The 23381-nt window shown below is 43.5% G+C and overlaps 1 protein-coding gene across 1 annotated transcript in view; it reads right to left on the bottom strand.

Annotated features, from left to right (window-relative positions):
- FANCE (FA complementation group E) overlaps positions 1 to 23381 on the bottom strand; it is a 797034-nt gene that overhangs the window by 510145 nt on the left and 263508 nt on the right. The window contains exon 4 of the mRNA XM_044076581.1: positions 6247 to 6291. Within this exon, the coding sequence (XP_043932516.1) occupies positions 6247 to 6291 (45 nt within the window). The remainder of the gene's footprint in view (positions 1 to 6246; positions 6292 to 23381) is intronic.

Consider the following 23381-nt stretch of genomic DNA (forward strand, 5'->3'; position numbering starts at 1 on the left):
AATTATGCAAAAAATACAAAGAACCAGAAACAATAGGCCTCTAGACAGATTTTTATGTATTTTGGGTAGGCGATAAAAAGAGCCATTTTTGAACCTTCTATCTGAAATTTCTTTTTAACATCAGTGGAACTAAAATAACCTAGCCTAACCCCTTTATTTAACAAATCTAAATATTCCTGAACTGATTTGAAATAAACATCTACAGATATAACTTTATAAGTGTTACTGTCATTTAAATGTTCCATACACATAGAAAAGTAATCAGCAGAATTCAAAACAACAAGCTTATTACCTTTATCAGAAGGTTTGAAAATTATGTCAGTTCTTTTACTGAGCCTAACTAAAGCTTGCCACTCATTCCATTGCAAGTTATAATCAACATTAGTTTTATTACTCATAAATTTTTCATAATTAAGTTCAGTAAAAAAATTAACAAAACTAACAATCTGACATATGTCATTATTTAAATAGCCAGGAGTAAAATTACTAGTGGTAGGTATCCTAGTAGTGTCGAGCTGGCAATATGCATTAATAGCTTCATCTGAAAAACAAGAAAAATAACTATCACCAGAACTACTATCATCAGATGTATCAGCAGAATTTAAAGACGTCGAACAGTTACTAAAGAAATGTTTCAAATGTAACTTCCTGCCAAACACATACATATCTTTTTTAAGTTCATGAAGGGGATTAATAACTGTGGGGATAAATTTCAAACCCCTATTAAGTAAAGACATTTCAACACAGTTAAAATCATAACCAGATAAATTAATAACATAATCTGCAGTATTACAATACCTTAAATTACCTTAAATAGACAAGTGGGGCTGAAATTTACTGGAGAAAACTGGTAAATGAACCAAGATATTGGGAGTAAGTAACTAGAATGGGAAAGTTAATAAAATTGCATGAGGACAAAAAGACACTTGGACTGCAGGCTAGAGACTATCTTCCATACCAGGGACTGATATGAGAGAACAGGCAAACAGAAAGGAATAGGGGAATGCTCTGGTAGAGTTTTTAGTTGACTCTAGAAGAGAAGCTGCTGTTATAAAAGGGATAATTAGTAGGGCATATAAAATACTGCACAATAACTATAGGAATCAATCAGAAGAGGTCAGAAAAGATTGGAAAGAGAGGTTAGACATGCAATTCACAAAGAAAAATAATAAAAACACTGCAACAAACAGTCCCAGCCAAATGTTTATTCACCACTGTTTTAGCACTTTCATTCCAAAACACAGGTTTCTGATGAAGTTCCTGTGTTTTGGAACGAAAGTGCTAAAACTGTGGTGTATAAACATTTGGCTGGGACTATTTGTACAGTGTTTTTATTATTTTTAAGTTTACATCGTATGCCGTTTTGCGGTTTATTTTATCCAATTCACAAAGTCTAGAAGGTTTAGGATCTTTACTTGGAAGTATTTGCACAGGTATTTTTATACCCAAAGCAGACTTCACAGACTTTTTCCTCGGGTAGATGCCAAATGTTGTAGATGTGATGGCAAACTAAGAGGTACCTGGGAACATATGTTTTGGGAGGGTAATGAGTTGGGCAGACTTTACAAATTCCATACAGACTACTCTGCCAGAAATACTGGGAGAGCAAATGGGTGAAACTAAATAAATGACTGTTTTGGGCTAGGAGACAGGCTCTCAATTGCCTAGACATAATACGGCCTTGTTAAGTTTAATTCTGTTGGCTGCCAAAAAGCAATTACTAGAAAATGCAAATCAAAGTCTAAACCAACTGTATTTGACGTGCTGGATATTGTAGCAAAGATAAAAGAACTGGAAGTGGAATATTTTGGAAAGGAAAGGAGCAAATTAAATAGAAATAAATGGAAACTGTGGGAACAATACATTCAGAACAATGTTTAGGAGGAGTGAGGTTTAAGGGAAGGCAGGAAATGAATAATTTATGTAATGTTGGATTGATGATAGTTAGATCATTAGATCATGAGGTTGCTAAGCTAACAACCCAAACCAAGTTCAACCCGTGTCCTAAGGATGTCTGGTTCAAGCAGACACTAATAGAAAACTTGTTCCAAAGGTGGGGCAACCTCTCAGAGACAAATCTCTCTCTCTCTCTCTCCAGCAGGTTCTGTTGATGTCACATACCAGGTTAAGATCCTTTGAGCGAGTGATCTGTGTGCCATTTGACTTGAGAATGTGCAGCATTCCCATTAAAGCTGGGTTCACAGATTGCTCTATATGCAAGGCACATAGTAACGTGACAATGATTTCATTCTGTCCACATAAGACAGCTCTTGAAGACCCTGAATTGTCTTTGTAAGGAACCTTTGTGGTCTCTCCAACTGCTGCAGATGTTTGGAAAGGAACATACCAAAGGAGTGTTGTACTCTACTCTTGGTCTGATGAGGGAAGAGTACAGGGGAGTTATAACCTCTTTTTTTCTGGAGGCAATGCCCTTACATTTGAGATGAGCAATATAAAATGCCCTTCTTACCACTGTGGAGACATGGCAATCAAAGTTAAGGTTGTTGTCGACCTGTGTGCCCAGATCTGTCATCACTGACTGTGTGCTTAGGGTATTGCTACTGATGTGGTCGTTTGCAGGAACATCACCCTTGCTGAAGAGGATGATAATGCATTTGTTTGCATTAAGTTTAAGACCATGACTTTGGCACCAGTAATTAGTCTGCACAAGACCTTCTTGCAGGATGCTGACATTATTAGGCGTTTCAATGATCGCTCCCAGTTTGCAGTCATCAGCAAACGTCACCCACAGTACTTTAGTTTTATCCTGTACTTCAGAGAAGTAGATTCCGAACAAAAGGGGTCCCAGAACCGATCCCTGTGGAACACCACTGGTTACAGGTCTGCTGGAGGAGGTGAAGTATCTTATTTTGACTGTATGGGTTCCATCAGTGAGCCAGTTTTCAACCCAACTGACAATATATGGGTTGATACCCAGTTGGATGAGTTTATCAATGGATGGCTGAAAGGGAGATTGTGTCAAAGGCCATGGCTAAGCCTAGGTAGGTCATATGCACAGATCTGCCCTCCTCTAGGGCTTTGGTGTTTGTCTCAAAAAAGTCCACCAAGTTTAACAGACATGATCACCCCTTGACAAAGTCAAACTGGAAGGGGTCGAGCGTTTGGAGATTTCCTACCTCTCTGTTAATAAAGTCCATAATGATTCATTCCATGGCCTTGCAGATAATGCTGGTCAGGCTAATGGATCTATAGTTCCCAAGCTCTGTGGATCCACTCCCTTTGTGCAAAGGGATGATGGTACCTATTTTCCATTCTGCTGGTATGAAAAGCGTGCCCAGTGGTGATGCTAATTCCTGTTTTAACCCATGTAAACACAGCCTGGTATGGTATCTGGTCCCATAGAGGCTGTGTTTTTGGCCTTAGAGAGGTTGCTTAAGACCTGTTCGTCGGAGATGCTAGGTGGAGGACAGGTGTTAGGGATGCTTTGGGGTATATGTGATGGGGACAAGGAAGTGAAGTTTTCACTGAACCTATCAGCCAGCAAGTTTGCTATATCCACAAGTTCTGTATATGTAGTACCATTAACTACGAGCTCAGCGCAACTCTGGGCCTTACCTTTGAGGTTACAGATGTAACTAAAGAATGCCTTGTGGTTATCCTTAGGGAAGTTAATTTAGCTTCGTAGTTAGCTTTGAAGGACTTCACTAGGAGTCATTTGCTTGTTTAAGTTTAGGAGGAAGTGTTTCCAGTTTTAAGACCGTTCCTTCCTACCCTTAGACAGCAATTTCTTTTTCCTATTGAATAGCCTATTAATAGCAGTTGTCCACCAAACAGGTTTGTTTTTCCTTGCAGATCTTGCATTGATTCTATCGGGTACAGCAGAGTCAATACAACTGTACAGGTGCTCGTATAAAGCATTGGTGTATAACTCAGCATAGGTGTCTGTTCCATCAGTGGAGGGAGAGACTATGAAGCTATTTATGCTGTCACATAAGAGGTTATAATTGGCCTTGGAGAAGTTTTTAGTCTAGTTGTTGCTAAGGGGTCTTGTGTTATAGTTACCTCTAGTGAGACTGATTTGTGGTCAGATCTCACCAGGGATGGCTACACACTGGGGGTTGTACAGTGGTCTCCTATGTTGGTGAGCACCAGATCCAGGATGTTTGAGTCCCTTGTGGGTGTGTCAACCAGCTGGTCCAGACTGTGAAGGCTGCCAGCCTAGCCAGGTAGAATTGTGCAGATAATTCTATCATTTGTAAATATGAATATTGAACTACAGACTTGTTTTCTTAAATGAAAGAATATGCTGTGAAATGTTGAACTTAAAACCATGCAGCAACATTGCCCTCTGCTGTAAAGAAAGCTAAGACAAGCACTTCATGCATGTTCTTTGAAGTTGAAGATTCGGAGTCATTCCGTCTGGGCTAGCACATTCTTTCTATTGTTTTAACCAAGAGTTAGATTGCTAGATTTAAACATGCAAATGTATTTTCATTGCTCTGGTTTCTGCCTAGGTGTAAAAGAATGTAGATGCAGTTTCTGTTGGCCTGGGAACTCCAGAGAGGGTGAAGAATGATGTAATGTTTATCAGAACTGCAATTTCAATTTAAACCAGAGATTAAGCATTTTTGTCTTGATCATCCAACTTCACAGCACTGTCTTGCTCATATGTAAGTTATCTTAGACTTGTGTTTTCTTTTAGAAATAGCCAGGAACTAGAAAGATTAGACTAAGTGTTTGTCTGTGATGTCAGAACTGTACTACTGAATTATTTTAAGTATTTCTGTGTGATCTCTGAACTCTTGACTAGAACTGTGTAGTAGAAAGTATTGTCTTGTGGTTGTAATTATTTATTATTAAATATTTTAAAACCTTTTAACTGTGGCTGGTTTGTGTAGAGATAAGTTAAGCTCTAAGAGTACATTGCATGTATATAAGGATCCTGTACCAAGTCACTCTAATAAGCCTTGACTGTTTAGTTATACTACCAATTGGATAATAATATTGCACAGTAATAATTGGACACCCTTTTAAGGGCCTTTGAGTAGCTGATACATATTAGTTGGGTGGTGGCAGGGATTTCTACCGTACAGTCTGGGTAAAAGGGGTGCAGCTGGAGAACCTGTGCCAGCGTTCATCAGAAGTGTCTGTGTAGTTGTATAAACTCTTATCTCAAAGAGTGTGTGTGTGTGTGTCAGCTACTTGGGCAGGGACACGAAGCACTGGTTGGACAGTGAGGGTGCTGGAGATTTTAGGTTGCCCAGCTGGCTGAGATCTGGACCCTATAGCTGTGCCAGTGGGGTGTCTTATTGGGGACCTGGAGAGCAAGGGAGCAACAAGCCCCGGACTGACTGTGATCTCTGTGTGCTCTTAAGGGAAATTGCACTTACTGTGTGTATTTGTTATCCTTTCCTCATATATGAGACGCCCTCTCTGATGTTAGTGGTGAGGATTGAGGCTCCTTGATTGCTGGGCCAGGGCACTGGCGTCACACAGAGCAATGGAGTTGAAGTCCAGGAACCTTTGGGCAAGTGAGTTAGAACACGTATAAACTTACCCAGTCACTGGATGGGTAATTAAATTCATCCAAAACCAGGATGTTTGGTTATATCTTGATTGACTCAAGTAGATCCAAATAGGCTGAGTAGATGTCCTGATTCATGGAAGGGGGTACTATAGCTGGCAATGACCTGAAGAGGGGTCCTACCTACAGTCAATTGCACCTGAAGTAATTCAAGGGAATAAAATAATATATGTGATGTGTAATGCATGCAACTCAAAACAAGTTAATATGGTTTGTTTTCTTTTATGTTAATGTATGTTTGCCTATGTCTTAACTGACAATGTAATAAAGAGGTTAAAAAATAATGCTGCTGTGAACAGGTAGGCCAAGGTGTTCTTATCTGCAATCAAAACTGTTATATGTAACAATTCCAAGATTTCATCTTGTAGAAGCATGCACAAAAATGTCGACAAAAGAAAAGCAGACTTTGTTTATTTTTGAATTCTCATTTTTTCCCTGTCCTGGGGCAAAAAATAGAACTTTACATATTCACAAGTACAAAACACACATCACAGAGTCTTTGCAAGAATCTCACTCCTCATGGTCAAAAACAACACATGTACCTGTAGTGCTGCATCCTATTTTATTGTCAGAAATAGTGAAGACAGTGGTCACCATGAATGGTGAGAGACAAAATGTACAAGCTGCAACAAAGATTTACTTTATCTCCAGGTTAATGCATCTTCCTCATTCAGACTCTTTAAATAAATGAAGTTACTTACATCTGCCTCTGTTTCAAGCAGGTCTCTCAGCTTGGGTAAGCATGACTGCAAAAGAAGAGTAAAAAAAGAAAATTATCCAAACTCAGCAGAAAGGTTTATACTTTATCTACAGACTATAACAAACTTGACTGTGTTATTATTACTCTTATTAGAAACTAGTCACATTCACAGGAGTAGTTTACAAGTAGCCTGCAGCATAGAATGAAGTCCCCTAACACTTGCGATTACCAAGCGAGTCCATTCCTTGAATATAACCTACCAATCTTACCCCAGGTCTCTCTATTCTCCTGCCCAAGTTTCTCCATGAATATCTGCCATCAGGCAGTTAAGTATGTGGGATGTTGCTCCATTCTCATCCAGTGGCAAAGCATATTGATCAAAATACAAGTTATTTCCTTGTCATAAAGATAAATCTGGATTGGTGAATCCATCCATTATTAGGACTAATGCTTGCAGGCTTCAGTCAGCCTGGCGAAGAAAAATTTCACAGCTCCTCCCTTCTTCCCACAAAGTTGTGCTCTTAAAACACCTACCTGCAGATCTCAGAAGTCCACAACAAGCAGAATCTGGGTAAACAATGTATACACAATAAAATACATATATAAATCATAGGATCTTTTAGGTCTTAGTCAGGACAGGAAGTCAGTCTGATAAACAGGATGGAACAACCAATACAGATACAGTGCTATGGTAAGTATATAACTATTCTATATGAGACCGGAGCTCCATCACCTTTAATAGGAATGAGCCCCAAAACTAAACCTCTTGGGTGAACTGTCATGAAGAATGCCTGGAAGAATAATGACAGAAAAGAAGCGCTTGGATATATATATCATATCCAGCTTGTTGCAAAACAGTCAATGATGCCCTTGTAGCCACTGCATAAAAAGAAGTTTTGTCTTACCATAACGTTCCATCTGTGTTGTAGATCTTTATTCATTCATTACTGTTAGGACTTCTGTTCCGTCCCCGAACCGACATGGCCGTTACCAAGCTCACGCCGGCCAAAAACTCTCAGCTAAGACCTAGCCACAATGCCCTTCTCATAGTCTCTTCAGATCGAGTTTGCCGTCCATCATAGTATAGAAGTAATAAAAGTGATAGCAGGAGGCTCTGTCTGAGCAAATACCTTAACTAATAAGGAAATCCTAAAGTCCACCAGGAGTCCAGGCAGGGGGAAGGAATAAATGAATGAAGCTCTACAACACAGACAGAACATTATGGTAAGACATAACTTCTTTATCTGATGTTGTACATCTTCATTCATTCCTAACTGATAGGACCGAGTCCCCAGCTATCTGAGTCCTGGGTGGCACTAAGGAAGGACATTCCTGAGCACCATATAACCAAAAGATGCTCTTCCCCTGGAGGCCAAATCCAATTTGTAATGAGTGATAAAGGTATGAGGTCTTGCCCAAGTGGCTGCTGTGCAGATATCATCCATAGCGGCTCTGGAATGAAAGGCCACTGAGGTAGCCATCGATCTAGTAGAGGAGCCTTTATTTTGGAAGGTAAGAGCACTTTGTTCTGATGGTAGATGAAAGTAATGGTAGGTGAAAGTAATGGTAGATGAAAGTAATGGTAGGTGAAAGTAATGGGAGGTGAAAGTAATGGCAGATGAAAGTAATGGCAGATGAAAGTAATGGCAGGTGAAAGTAATGGTAGATGAAAGTAATGGTAGATGAAAGTAAAGGTAGATGAAAGTACTGGTAGATGAAAGTAAAGGTAGATGAAAGTAATGGTAGATGAAAGTAATGGTAAATTAAAGTAATGGTAGGTGAAAGTAATGGCAGATGAAAGTAATGGCAGGTGAAAGTAATGGTAGGTGAAAGTAAAGGTAGATGAAAGTAATGGGAGGTGAAAGTAATGGTAGATGAAAGTAATGGTAGATGAAAGTAATGGTAGATGAAAGTAATGGGAGATGAAAGTAATGGGAGATGAAAGTAATGGTAGATGAAAGTAATGGTAGATGAAAGTAATGGTAGATGAAAGTAATGGGAGGTGAAAGTAATGGTAGATGAAAGTAATGGTAGATGAAAGTAATGGTAGATGAAAGTAATGGTAGATGAAAGTAATGGGAGATGAAAGTAATGGGAGATGAAAGTAATGGTAGATGAAAGTAATGGTAGATGAAAGTAATGGTAGATGAAAGTAATGGTAGATGAAAGTAATGGTAGGTGAAAGTAATGGTAGGTGAAAGTACTGGTAGATGAAAGTAAAGGTAGATGAAAGTAATGGTAGATGAAAGTAATGGTAAATTAAAGTAATGGGAGATGAAAGTAATGGCAGATGAAAGTAATGGCAGATGAAAGTAATGGCAGGTGAAAGTAATGGTAGATGAAAGTAATGGTAGATGAAAGTAATGGTAGATGAAAGTAATGGTAGATGAAAGTAATGGTAAATTAAAGTAATGGTAGGTGAAAGTAATGGTAGGTGAAAGTAATGGTAGATGAAAGTAATGGTAGGTGAAAGTAATGGTAGATGAAAGTAATGGTAAATTAAAGTAATGGTAGGTGAAAGTAATGGTAGGTGAAAGTAATGGGAGATGAAAGTAATGGGAGATGAAAGTAATGGCAGGTGAAAGTAATGGCAGGTGAAAGTAATGGTAGATGAAAGTAATGGTAGGTGAAAGTAATGGTAGATGAAAGTAATGGTAGATGAAAGTAATGGTAAATTAAAGTAATGGTAGGTGAAAGTAATGGCAGGTGAAAGTAATGGTAGATGAAAGTAATGGCGTTTCTGAGCCAAGCAGATAAAGTCATTTTGGAAACAGGCTTACCCAGTCTGGGTCCTGCAAAAGCTGCAAACAAGTGATCTATTTCTGTGAAAGGTTTAGTTATGTCCAAGTAGAAACAAAGTTGCCTATGAACATTGAGGGTATGCAGAAGGTACTCCCCTCTATTTGAATGGTGAGGAAAGAAAACAGGTAGGTCAATAGATTGATTAATGGAAAACCCAGAAAAATCCTTGGGCAAAAAGGAGGAGTCAGTATGTAGGGACACTCTTTCCCTATGAAAAAATCAAGTAAGGTCTCTTGACACTCAAGGCCTGCAACTCAGATACTCTTCTCGCTGACGTAAGGGCTACCAGAAGAAGAGTTTTCCAAGACAAAAATTTTATATCACAGCAGTTAGAGGGCTCAAAGGGAGGACTTGTTAATGACTGAAGCACCAAACACAAGTCCCATGGCTCTATAGGAGGCTTGACCGGAGGTTTAATATGTAATACTTCTTTCATGAAGGTTTTGCACAGTCAGTGTGACATAACAGATGAATTGTCAATTCCACTATGAAAGTTTGCAATAGCTGCTAAATGCACAGTAATTGTCGATGCTGAAGCTCCTGCATGTAATAGGGAGTCAGGTATTGTAGGATCTTCTGAATAGGCATGGAAAAGGGATCTGTGTTATGTTCTTTGCCCATCTAGAGAACCTAATCCACTTACTAGAATACATTTTCCTGGTGGAAGGTTTGTGCGAAGCTAAAAGAATCTCGCAGACATGTGATGAAATATCAGGTAGCCTGGCAATCATCGGAAGTGGAGAAATCAAGCTGTGAGCTCGAGGCTGTGGAGGCTGGGATGAATCAGTCCCTGAGGATGAGACAGCAGACCTTGGGATTGATCCAGGATCCACGGGCTGTGAATCAGGTGAGGCCATAGGAAAGGGAACCAGACTTGACTGGGCCTATAAGGGGCAATGAGGATCACTCTGCTTCTCAACCTTTGAGCTTTCTTGAGGAATTTTTGGATGAGGGGAAACGGGGGAAAGGCATACAGCAGACCCAGAGGCCAATCGTGTGTCAGAGCATCCCTCTGTGACTCCCACTGAGGGAGGATCAGGGCAAAATAGCTTCTGCATTTGTTGTTTAGGGTAGAAGCAAATAGGTCGCAGGAAGTCCTGCCCCAACGGTGGAAGATCTGATCCGCTATTATAGGATTGAGGGCCCACTCGTGAGGCATCAAAATGTTCCTGCTCAGATCGTCTGTAATAAGATTGGAACTCCCGGGAATGTGCATTGCTATGAGAAAGCGATTGGAAGCCATTGCCCAGTGCCAAATTCTCATGGCTTCCCGACACAGGGGGTTAGACCTATTCTGCCTTGTTTGTTGATGTACCAGATGACTGGTATGTTGTCCGACTGAATTGCAATGGTCCCGGAAGGAAGGGATGTGTGGAACACTTGCAACGCTAAGAGAACTGCTCTCAATTCCAGGACATTTATGTGCAAAATGGCCTCCATGGGGGACCAGGTGCCTTGGACTGTCTTTCCCTGGAAATGCCCCCCCCCCCCAACAGGGAAGCGCTCGTGGTCACAGTGGCCCTGGGCTGGGGAAGACCGGATGACACCAAAGATTTGTTTCTGGCTTCATCCACCATGGCATTTCTTTCTTGCAAAGGTTTGTAAGGCATATCATGTGGTTGAGTGGGTGGGTTAAGGTCAACCACTGTGATGAAAGGAGCCACTGTAACAGTCTCATGTGCAACCTCGCCAGTGGTAATAAGATAATGGTTGCTGCTATAGATCCCAATAGCTGTAGTACAAGGCATGCTGGTACAAATGTCTGTGGAAGGAGGACCTGAATCTGGCTTCTGATTTTTGAAAGCCTGTGAGGAGGATGGGAAGCTTGACATGACACTGTGTCGAAGATCGCTCCAATGAATTCTAGTGCTCTTGCTGGAGACATTTGTGATTTGTCCATGTTGACTGTAATACCTAGGCGAAGAGCAAGGCCTTGAGTGTAAGAAAGACTGAGAATGAGAAGATTCCTGGTCGTGGCGGTGAGGAGCCAATCGTCTAAATATGGAAACACCTGGAATCCTTGTAGTCTGAGATAAGCTACTACAACTGCCATACATTTGGTGAACACTCTGGGGGATGTCGAGAAACCAAAGGGCAGCACTAGTGATTGGCGAGAACTCTCCGGGAGCATTTGTCCATCTTTATGTGGTAGTACGCGTCCTGGAGGTCTATAGAGTACATCCAGTTGTTCTTCTCCACAAAGGGGAGAATGGACTGTACCATGACCATCCAGAATTTTTGAGGTTTTATGAATTTGTTTAATAAGCTGAGATCCAGGATTGGTCTCCAGTCCCCTGTCTTTTTTGGCATTAAAAAGAACCGTGAGTAAAACCCGGATACTCTCTGGTCTGGTGGAACGGGTTGGATGACTCTTTTTCTTAGCAGCTTTTCGATTTCTAAGGCTGCAGCCTCCCTCTGACTGGGTGGAACATTGGGGATTTGTTTTATGGGTCTGGGAATAAGGTCGAATGGGATATGATAACCTCTGGATATTATTCTCTGCACCCACGCATCCATTGTTATGAGTTGCCAAGCCGGTTGGTGCAGAGAAAATCGACCCCTGACTGCTTCCAGAGGAAAGCAATCGGGCTGCTGTTAAGGAGCTCTGGAAGGGTCGGCCAAGGAAGGAATCTCTAGCGTCCTGGTTGCATGGACTCCCTCTGCCCCAAAAAGGACATCTTCCGGATGAGTTGCCCCCTCTGCCCAGGGGGGACTGCTCACCATGAGTGTCATGAAAACATCCTTGGGACTTCTTGAACCAGAATTTTCCTCCCCTCTGATTCCTGGAGTAGGATCTCTCGGGGGGGGGGGGGGTGGAAAAACATATGCCCACAGCAGACAAGGTCTTTCCATCCTTCTAACTACGTGACAGTTTCTCTCTTACTTTAGGACCAAAAAGTGAAGATTCGTCAACAGGTGCATTGACAAAGGAAGATTTTAAGGGGTTTGCAAAATCACACAAACATATCCAAGCATGCTGTCTCATGACGATGCCTGATGCGGCTGCTCGAGCTGTCCACTCGGTAGTGTGAGAGATCAAGTGCATCGAGGAGTTTGAGATGGATTCCAGGGTAGCTAGCTGACAGGAAACAGTATCATTCACCTCCTCAGACATTACCCCCGCCAAAGAGGCAGATATTTCTGAGATTAGGAATCTTTGGAGGCGAGTAAAGTGTGCCAGGTAATTCAACGACCGAATGGCAAAGGTCACTGAAGCATAGGCCCGCTTCCCCAGTCTGTCCATAGTCCGAGACTCCCTGTTTGGGGGATGAAATGTGGAACTATCTTTGGTCAGTTCCCTCTTGCTCTCCACCGCCACGACAATCAACTACCAGTTGTTTGGAACAGTTGGGTTGGTCTTCAGGAGTGGATAAAATTTTATCTGGCATCCGGGGGGGCAGGTTATATGATGTCCGGCACACTGCACAATAAGTCTAATGAGCTCATCCGTAGGTGGGGGTCACCCAGTAAATAGATGGTCGAGCACAGAAAGTCTGCAAGAACACAGATTCCTCTGGAAAAGGATTGGAGGGCTTCCAGTCTCCCCTCTGCTTGAGGATCTCGAGAATGTCTCCAAATGAGACGTCTTCCGGGGCAGACAGTGGGGACCCTTCTCCCTCATCATAATCAGTGTCTTTGGTGATGGATTCCTCAGGGGAATCAAGATGCTTCCTCTTGCAAAGTTTCTTCCGGGGTGGCACCCCAGTGAGATCTTCTGAGGAGGACTCCAGAGAAAGGGATCCCTTCAAGGGAAGGTATTGCAGATCCTGTGCTCAGGATCCCAGAGTAGGGGGCTGGGACAGCTGCATGCTAGAGGGGGGTTCTGGTGTCGATGCCAATGGTGCCAACTGTGAGCCTACTGAAGCAAGGACCCTCTCCGTCACCTGGACAGCAGGCCTGCCCGAGGAGAGATAGGAGCCCGGAACCGATAAGGACAACCTCGGAACCGGGGTCCCACCCCACCCTGAGGAGCCCGCCTCCAGGTGAGGAGCTCCAAGAGGACCGGTAGCTGCCGGGAGAGCCGTGGCCGTAGATGGCACCACAGAAAAAATAGGCACCGAACTAGGTGCCACAGTGCCAACAGCCCAATCACTGCTCCGTGAGTGCACCAGTTCCAAAGGAGCCATTGCACCAAGAGTAATCGGTGCCGACAGGGAAGCCTCCGCTTTTGGAGCCGAGACAGAATGCACCAGGATGGCCATTGGTACCGAAGTCTCCGAGACCTGGGAGGAGGTTATACAGGTGAATATGCCGTGAGAGCTTCCATTCCAAGAGTGAGGGAAGACCTAGTCGGGGTGGGTAATCCTTTAGCTGCCAAAAGCTGGTCCACAACCCTCACTACATCTTGTTCCGAAAGACTCCTGGTAGATCTGAAAGAAGCTGCCGATGGAAATTCTGGTCTCTCAAGAAATGGACTATTGTCCCAAAATAAGAGGGAGAATACCTGGTTCTGGGAAGGTGCTCGACCTTTGGAACAGATGGTGTCAGTATCAGTGGAGCCGTGCAAGACATCAGCACAGTGGCCGGGGATGGTGCCGATGTAGTTAAGTGGTTGGAGCTTCTGTCAAAAACAAGGTGGGCACAGAGGGGATGGTGCTGAAGCTGATACAGTGGTTGGAGTCTGAGTCAGAAATAAGGGCAGCACCGAGGGAGAAGACAGGGACCCTGGTGCAGAAGCTGTCTGTGCTAAAGGCGCAGGAGAAGCCCGGTATCGACTCTGTTCAGAGGAGGACGGGGATGTCGGAACTGAAGGACTCCATTTCTCCTTATGCTTTTTAACATCCTTACGCTTAGGAGGTGGTGAGACCTCCGTCCCAGAAAGAGCCTCTGTGAAGGGTGATTTCAACATACCCTTTAGAATAAGTTTGTTCTTGCGTTCAGCCAAAGTACAGTTGCTGAAGCTAGAACAAATAGCACAAGAAACGTTAACGTGGTCAACGCCCAAATAATAAACACCGGGCGTGACCATCCGAGTTGGGCATTTTACGCCCACACTTATCACACTGCTTGAACCCAAGCTTGGCCTTATCTGACATTATAACACACTAATACTACCGCAAAATAAACTAAAACTACCAAACAAGAAGATAAAGAGATATATAAAAAAAAAATTCACTGTGTACAGAAGGAGAGTGCCAACAATGGTACTAAGAAATACCAAAAGGTAAGAAAAGGGCCTAAGGTAGGGAAGAGGGAGTAGTACCAACGATGGTACAAAAGAACTACAAAGGTAGTGGGTAGACTTTAGTCAGAAAACAAGAGAGGTAGAGATGAGAAATACCCTTAGACTAGAAAAACTGGGTAATAAACACTAAAAACTAGAAAAAACACAAAAAAGCTACACTTAGCTGGACAAAAGGCCTGGCACGTCTGACGAGGAACGTGGCAAACTAGATCTGAGGAGACTATGAGAAGGGCATTTTGGGTAGGTCTTAGCTGAGAATTTTTGGCTGGCGCAAGCTTGGTAACGGCCGTGTCAGTTCTGAGGATGGAACCAAAGTCCTAACAGTAAGAAATGAATAATGATTTACAACATCAGATACATCATTCAGAGATGCATCAATAAAAAAGGCCTGTGAAATAGTCATGGCTCTAAAAGAGTGGCCCTGGATATTCCAGGCAGAGATTTATTGAGCTTTTTATAGCATAGATCCATACTGTTTCCATGTTCATAGGTTCATAGATTAGTACTAGGCTAACTGCCGCTGTGAGCCATTTTAAGTCTAGCTAATTACCCCATGTGAGAATCAAACCGTGCACCTTGTGTTTGCAAGTTAAACACCTTAACCATTATGCCATCCTCCCTGGATGTGGTTCACCCTGTGAATTACCAGATCAGACTTGGATCCGATGTCAGACAACTTCCAAGACTTCAGCTCGGTGAGCACCTCCACCTCTACCCATACCCCCCCCCCCCCGTTTCACTAGAACTACCTCAGATCTAGTTTGCCCCCTTTTCTCTCTCTAAACTCTCACACCTAGACCTCAGGGGAGAAAGGCCAAAAGGCCAAGGTCCCACAGAAAGAAAGAAATAAATCAAATCAGGCCTCCCTGGTCAATCAACCCTGAGATAATGGAATAGCTAAAAAGGTGGGGACAGGTTGAACCAAATAGAAAAAGACAACACAGACCTGTCGTTATGGTGAGTACATAACTTTTGTATTTGATTATCTGATGTTGCCTTTTCCAACTGGGGTCAACCTGTGACTGACCAAGTTCGCAGATGACAGCAAGCTGGGAGCCATTATTAACTTCCCAAGTGATGCAGACATGCTACAGAAAGGCCTCACTGAGACCAACATTTGATGTCAAAACCATGGCCTTAAACTCAATGCCAAAAAATGCGTAGTCATCCCCTTTGGAAAAAACTCAGTTCCCATGAATTACCACATAGATGGCAGTCCACTGAACACTGAAGGTGTTACAAGAGATCTGGGAACACAGGTTGATAGCAACCTCTCCTTTGACCACCACACAGCCACTGTAGTCAGAAAATCCTTCTATGTGGCACATCTCCTTACTAAGGGTTTTGCATCCAGGAAGGAGGAGGTCATAGTCTCTCTATACTCCTCCCTCATAAGACCAATCATTGAGTACAATGCCCCATTTGACATGTACCTCACCAGACACCTGCAACAACTGGAAAGACCACAAAAGTACCTTGCAAAGATGATACTGGGCCTTAAACACATGTCCTATACAGGTAAACTCAAGAAAACTCCAGTTATTCTTGGTCTCATATCGCCTACTTAGAAGCGATCTCTGCTTGACTTACAAAGCTATGTCTGACTCAACCCTGTTAGATATGCTACATCTAAAAAAATCCCAATCCCTCCGCACCACACGCTCCATAGACCTCAACTTCATTACCTCAATCAACAGAACATGCTGGAGGGACAGATTCTTAACCAAGAGACTGCCCATGCTCTGGAATAGACTTCCCATACACGTCAAGCAGAGAACCTCACTGGCTCTCTTCAAGAGAAATCTTGAGCGTATGGGAAATAGAATATTCACCCCAAGAATCACTTCAGTTGCTCTGCTCGATAAAGGCACTGGAAACTAACACTGGGCAGTACAATGCCAGGGCAATCCTATGGGCTAGGCTTGTAAAAGCCCTAGGGCCATTAGCCTAGTACAGACCTATGAACCTACGTGATACCTGGCCAAAGGAACCAAACAAATAGCAGCTACCATGTAGGCAAAAAGTCTGATGATAAAATATGCTGCAGGCTTTTGCACACAATCAAGAACCTTGCCAGATCCCGAAGGTTTGATACTCCGTACTCTCGAAGTTTGGCAATCTGTACTGTGTCCAAATGGCAACCTATAAATTCCAAGGAATAAACAGGACAGAGACTGGACTTCTGGCTGTTGACTGTGATCCTTAAAGAAATGCAAACCTGGAGTAGGGTGTCCTGGCTCCCATCAGGGATGCTGTCGTGGGGGTGGTAAGAAGCCAATCATCCAGGGAAAGACCTGGAACCCCTGCAACCTAACTCAGACTACTACTGCTGCTATACATTTGATGAACACCCACAGGGGCAGTGGTAAGACTGAATGGCAGTGCTCTGAACTGCTAATGATTGGCCTACAGCTGGAAGCAGAGGAATCTGCAGGACAGCCTTGCAATCTTTATATGATGGCAGGCATCCTTCAGATCCATCAAGCACAAACAGTTGTCATTGTTTTCTGCCTGAATTAGACAATCGTCCAGGTATGGATATATTTGAATATTTCTTTGCCTGCAAAATGCAATTACTGGAGCCAGGCACTTTGTGAATACCCTGGGCACAGTAGACAAGCCAAAGGGCAGTGCAGAGAACTGATAATGCAAGTAGCCTGCTTTGAAGCGTAGGTATCTTCTGCAAGATTCCCTGATTGGGATATGCAGGTAAGCTTCTTTTAAATATAGCGTGCCAACCAGGCATCTTTGCCTAGCATAGGAAGTAACTGGTGAACAGTCAGCATCTTGAATTTTGGAATGTCCAGAAAGGTGTTTAAAGTACACAGGTCCAGAATTGGATGCCATGATTTGTCTTTTCTGGGTACCAGGAAAAGTCTGGCACAGAAACCTTGTCCCTTTTCCTTTTCTGGTACTACTTGAATAGCCCCCCATGTTTAGGAGGGAAAGTACTGTTTCTGAGCCTCTGCCCACTGATTTGGGGGCAGGTCTGGCCATCTGTTTGGAGTTGGCAACGTGTGGAAATGAAATCTGTATCCCTGGGACACTACATTTAAAACCCATTTGTCCTGGGTTATGAGTTCCCAGTTTTTTGTATGAAGAGCAATCCCCCACCCCCAAAAGGGCGTCTGAGAGGAAAGTGCTTGGTAATTTTAAAGGAAAGTCATTGAGACTGTTTATCATAGGGTGGTATCTTGTTATTTCCAGATTTGGAAGTGGAAGCACCCCATTGCTTAGTTCTGAGAGTCCCTTGGGACTGAAACCTGGTGCTTTTGGAGTGTCTGGGTTTGGCTTGAGTGGATCTGGAAGGAGCTGGAAAAGACCAGTTCTTAGTAGGCCAGTGCCTACTAAATCTTGGAGGTTGGACTTGTAAGAAATCTTTCACAGTTTGCATAGATCTAGCTTTATCTTCCATCTTTTTTAAGATTTCTTCAGCCTTACTGCCAAACAGACGGTCTTGATGCAAAGGAGTATCCAACAGTTTTACTTTAACATGATCAGGCAGAGATTGCTCCTTAAGCCAAGCATGCCTTCTAAGCACAGACCCAGTAACAGCAGCTGTTCAAGAGGCCTCCAAAGAATCAAAATCACATTGCAAAGTATGTTTTCCAACTTGTTCAGCTGAATGCAATAAATCCTGTAAATCTTTATTTTCCACACAGTCAGAAATCAACATAATTTTCTGTTTAAACAGCCCCATGATATGTTGTTGATACTTTAGCATATGAAATTGACAGTTTAAAGCCCTGAATGCCAGGGTTGCAGAAGTATAAACCTTTTTTCCCCATCTATCCAGCGCCCTGGAGTCTCTATCAGAAGGGGTAAGATTTTTAGCAGTAGAAGCCTAAATGCCCTTCGGCTCCTGAGAAATGGTTTTTGGGTCCGCAACAGGAATTTTGAAAAGGAACTTGTGGGACTCTGGAACCCTGTAGTATCTGTCAGGTTTACAAGGAGCTGGAGGCAGGGAATCAGGGGCCATACTGGATTCTGAAAACACATCATCAACAATGTCTAGTACAGGAGGTATAGCCAAAGGCCTATGCTGAGGTAGAAGGAAATCCCTAAGCCTCTTTTTAGATTCAGAAAATTCCTGATTTTCCCAGTGGAAATGCTCCCTTAAGGTACGTAAAGTTTCCCCAAAAGAAAAGTCCTCGGGGGGGGGGGGGGGGGGCAGAGGGAATGGAATCCTCTGCATCACAATCCTCATAAGTAGGTATGGACAAAATCCAGGTCATTAGAAGAGTCAGAAGAAACAGAATCCTGATCAGAAGATTCATAGTCAAGCTCAGCCCTACGCTTCTTTGAAGGGGGGGGGGGGTTGACTACCCCTGATTAGAGTAATTAAATCTTCAGCCATTTTGATCATTTGTTTTTTAGGCATAGGGGCCTGAACATGTGGCCTGGGTGTCGGTTTTTTAGACATTGATCGAGATTTAGGCCGTAGCAGTGAAGGTGGAGTCGGTTTAATATGCAAGTCTGCAGGCCTGAATACACCCTCAGAAGCCGGTGCCTGCACAGCGGCTCTGGACCCATTTAAGGTAGAGACATCCGCAGGTTCCATACGTGAAGCATCTCGCGGCATACCGGACTCAGAGTGGGTCTCAGCAGAGGCCTGCGAATCAGAAGTAGCAGGTATCAGGGGCAGTGAAAGCGCCTCACTGAGTAGCGGCGAACTGGCGACTGGCTTAGGAGAAGCGTTGTCGACAGTTTTGGACCTCAACGGTCTGTCTCTGTCTTTTTCTTTGCGTTTTTTCGGTAATCGGATGGCTAACCAACGTCATTTCTGGATAACTAAACCGAGAACCGAAATATTTAGAGGCAAAAATGTACCGATGATGGACAGTGCGTTGATTAAATAAAGCACAAAACCGACAGCAAGGTACATCATGGTCAGGGCCTAGGCAAGGAATACAGTACAAATGAAAATCTTTATGAGGTATTTGCTTACAACAAGTAATGCAATTATTAACTTTTACTGACATCGGTAAGGAGCAAGAAAAAGTTTCCCCAATGGGGTACTTAGCTTTAAGTTGAAGACTTCGGTTCTGAAACTCGAAAACGAAAATTTCAGGAGTCGGCCGACTGGCACTTGCGAACTGCTTCTGCTTCAGGCACCGCACGGCAAGAAAGACTGAGGTAATGACGTTGGCTGCATGTTTTATACCCTTAACAACCTGACGTCACGAAAGAAGGGACAGCAACCGACGCAGGACCCAAGACTTTGTTAATCAGGCCGACTGAGGGCAACCTGCCATCAGATTACCCAAAATGTAATGACTGCAACAGTGAAACATGAAGAACATCTTGGTTTGCTTTACAAACTGATTCAACTTACTCAAATCCAAAATCAGCCTGAGGTCCTTGTTCTTTTTTGGAACCAAAAAGAACCTTGAGTAGACCCCGGATCTTAATTAGTCTGGTGGGACATCTTGGATGACTTGGTTTGCTAGCAACTTCTGAATTTCAATGGCTGATGCCCTTTTCTGACAGGATGGCATTTCTAGAAGTCGTTTGGCAGTTATACTGGGAACTTGTAAAAATGGAACTAAGTAGCCTCTGGAAACAAGTCTTAACACCCATGCATCTGAGGTGATGGCCTCCCAAGTTTTTGGGTACACAGCCAATTGACCGCCAACTGCCTCCAGAGTAGGACAGTCAGGCAACACTTCAGGGTCTCTGAAAGGGCCTCTCAAAGAAACTTCCATGGAAGCCCTTGTTCTGCAGACCCCTGCCATGAGTACGGCATCTGTTGTGGTTGTCCCCCCTTGCTGCAGGAAGAACCCTCAGAAGGAGCGTCTTGAAAAATACAGTTGTGTACACTTACCATAAATGTAGATGTTTGAGTGTATTCACTGTTGCAGTCATCACGCTTGAGTTATCCTGCCAGGGGTAGCCCTCAGTCAGCCTGAATACCAGAGACTTAGTATTTCTGCGTCGGTTGCTGTCGCTCCAGGACTGACATCAGGTCATCAGTGGTATAAAAACAGGCAGCCAATGCTATTACATCAGTTTTTCTTGCCCCCAATAGGGAGCTAAGTTATGGTGAAGAAACACAACCAGTAGAAAGTAAATACCAATAGCTCTTTAAGGGTGAGGGAGGGAGAGAGAGAGAAAGAGAGAGACAAGGGGGCTGGAGGGTGGGAAAAGTACAGTTGTGTATACTTACTATAAATGTAGATGTTCGAGTGTATTCACTGTTGCAGTCATTACATTTGGGTTATCTGCTTACGGGTTGCCCTCAGTCGGCCTGATTAACAGTGTCTTGGGTCCTGCAATCGGTTGCTGTCCCTTCTTCCATGACGTCAGGTTGTCAGGGGTATAAAACATGCAGCTGATGCCATTACATCAGTTTTTCTTGCCCCAGATGACAGGTGCCCCCCAATGGGAAGCAATTAAATATAAAAGCACAAAGATATACCTCCAACAAAAAAGCAAATACACCAAAAAGGCTTTTAAGCATAGTAAAGGAAAGTAGAGGTATAGCCAAAAGAAGTTAGGGGGCTGGAGGGAGGGTAACCAGTACTACAACAGTGAATACACTTAAACATCTACATTTATGGTAAGTGTACATAACTGTACTATGTTCTTCGTGTTTCACTGTTGCAGTCACTACATTTGGGTAGATTCCCAAAGCTATGGTTGGGAGGAGGAGGAATTTAGATAGCATTAGGGCCAGCTAAAAGGCCCTGCAAGACTGCAGTGGCAAAGCCAGCTCTGGATTTAGAGAAAATTGGCAAATGTTAATGCTTGGTGAAAGTATGTACAGAACTCCAGGTAGCAGCTTCTAGGATGTCCCTGGTAGGGACGCCTCTGAGAAAGGCTATAGAGGTAGATGCAGGCCTGGTGGAGTCAAGTCTGATCCCCGGGGGTAGGTTTTCCATGGTGCTTATAGCAGAAATGAATGCAATGGCTTATCCATTTAGAAATAGTTTGCTTTGAAATAGCCTTCCCCTCTGCCCCTGCAGCAAATGCTACCAGCAGTTGTTCAGATTTCCTTTGAGGTTTAGTCCTGTCCAAGTAGAATCTAATTTGTCTGTGCACATCAAAGGAATGCAGTATCCGTTCCTCTTTATTCTGTGGATTGGGAAAAAATGTTGGCAAATGAATGGACTGATTAAGAGCCACACTGGATACCACCTTGGGCATGAAGGATGGATTGGTTCTGAGGGACACCCTGTCCACATGAAAGATGATGAAAGGCTCCACTGCCATAAGGGCCTGTAATTCAGATACCCTTCTAGCTGAAGTGATTGCTAAAAGGAAAGCTGTTTTCCAAGAAAGAAATTTTAAGTCTGCAGTAGCAGCTGGCTCGAAAGGAGGTAGAGTGAGTTTATCCAAGACAAAGTTGAGGTCCCAGGCTGGGGTTGGAGCTCTCCTGGGTGGTCTCAAATTTTTGGCCCCTCAGAGGAACTGCTTGAGCAGTGGATGAGAGAAGAGGGGAGGTTTTGTGTTACAATGAGCTGAAATGGCTGAGGTGTGGATTTTAATGGAGGAAAAAGACAGGCCCTTGTGAAGCATCTCAGTTAAGTATTGTAAAATCTGAGGTAAACTGGGCACTGCTGTGCTCATCCCTTGAGACTGGTTCCAGGCACAGAATCTTTTCCATTTTTCAGCATAAGATTTTCTAGTACTAGGCCTCCTTGCCTCTAAAATGATATCCATCACAGGTTTGTTGAGGGATGGTAAAGGAGAGATAAGGTAATTAGCCAGGCTGCAAGGTTCAGTGTTAGAAGGTGAGGGTGCAGAATATGGTTCTCCTGCTGAGACAACAGGGAAGGAGTCTGAGGCAGGTGTCATGGGGATAACCGTGACACACTGCGCAGGAGGGGGAACCAGTGTTGGCGTGGCCAGTCTGGAGCAATCAAAATCATCCTTGGTTTGTTCTGTTTGATTTTTAGTAGTACTTTGGAGAGCAGAGGCAGAGGGGGGAAGGCATAGACCGATAGGCTTTTCCAGCTGAAGGACAGAGCATCCACATTCCAGGCTTGTTTGTGGGGAGTCCTTGTGCAAAATTTGTCCAATTGGTAGTTCTGGGGAGAGGCAAACAGGTCTACATCTGGGCTCCCCCATTTGCTTGTCAACATGTTGAAAATCCTTGGTTCCAGTTTCCACTCGTGTGGGTCCATGAGGTTTTCTGCTTAGACCGTCTGCCAGTGTATTTAATTTTCCTGGCAGGAATTGAGCTTGTAGGTGCACTTGGTAGCTCAAGGCTGTGTTCCACAATGCCATGACTAGTCTGCAGAGGGGGTAAGAATGTGTACCCCCCTGCTTATGTACCACATCACAGTGGTGTTGTCCGTCTTTACCATTAGTTATCCTGGAAGAATGTGGTCCTTGAAGGCTGTCAGTGCATTCTGTACAGGTAACATTTCTTTTTGATTGATATGCAGGTGCATTTGACTTGAGTTCCATTTGCCCTGAATGCACTTCCCTGCCAGGTGAGCCTCCCATGCATAGTCTGATGCGTCTGTTGTTAGGGTTTGGGCGGCAGGGGGTGGTGTGAAAAGTAGTCTCTTGTTTTAGTGGCAGGCCTCTGCTCACCAAAGGAACTCTAGGCGTAGGCAAGGTATGATAGGAATCATTGCTTCTAGATCCTGAGAATGTTGACACCATAGGCTTTTTAGATATCACTGTAGTTTCCTCATATGCAGTCTTGCATATGGAATTAGAAGAATGCAGGAGGCCATGAACCCCAAGGTTTGCAGTATTTGTCTTGCAGATAGCAGGGTTTTTGTGGCCACTTGTTTGAAGTAGGTTGTCAAATGAATTTGTTTCTCTGGCGTGAGGTAAGCCATCTGGGAAATTGTACTCAAGCTTGCTCCCAGGAACATAATTTGTTGACAGGGTACCAGGTGTGATTTCTTTGCGTTTATGGTGTACCCCAGACAAGTTAGAACCCTTTGTGCAAAGGCCAGATGATTCAAAAGTATGTCCTGGCTTTCTGCCTGAATTAGACTATCATCCGGGTATGGGTATATCTGAATATTTCTTTGCCTGCAAAATGCAATAACTGGAGCTAGGCACTTTGTGAATACCCTGGGCGCAGTAGATAAGCCAAATGGCAGTTCAGAGAACAGTGCGGAGAACTGATAGTGCATGTAGCCTGCTTTGAAGCATAGGTATCTTCTGCAAGATTCCCTGATTGGGAT

Source organism: Protopterus annectens, chromosome 7.part0, assembly GCF_019279795.1.
Source record: "Protopterus annectens isolate FY-2018-M chromosome 7.part0, PAN1.0, whole genome shotgun sequence".
Taxonomy (NCBI): domain Eukaryota; kingdom Metazoa; phylum Chordata; order Ceratodontiformes; family Protopteridae; genus Protopterus; species Protopterus annectens.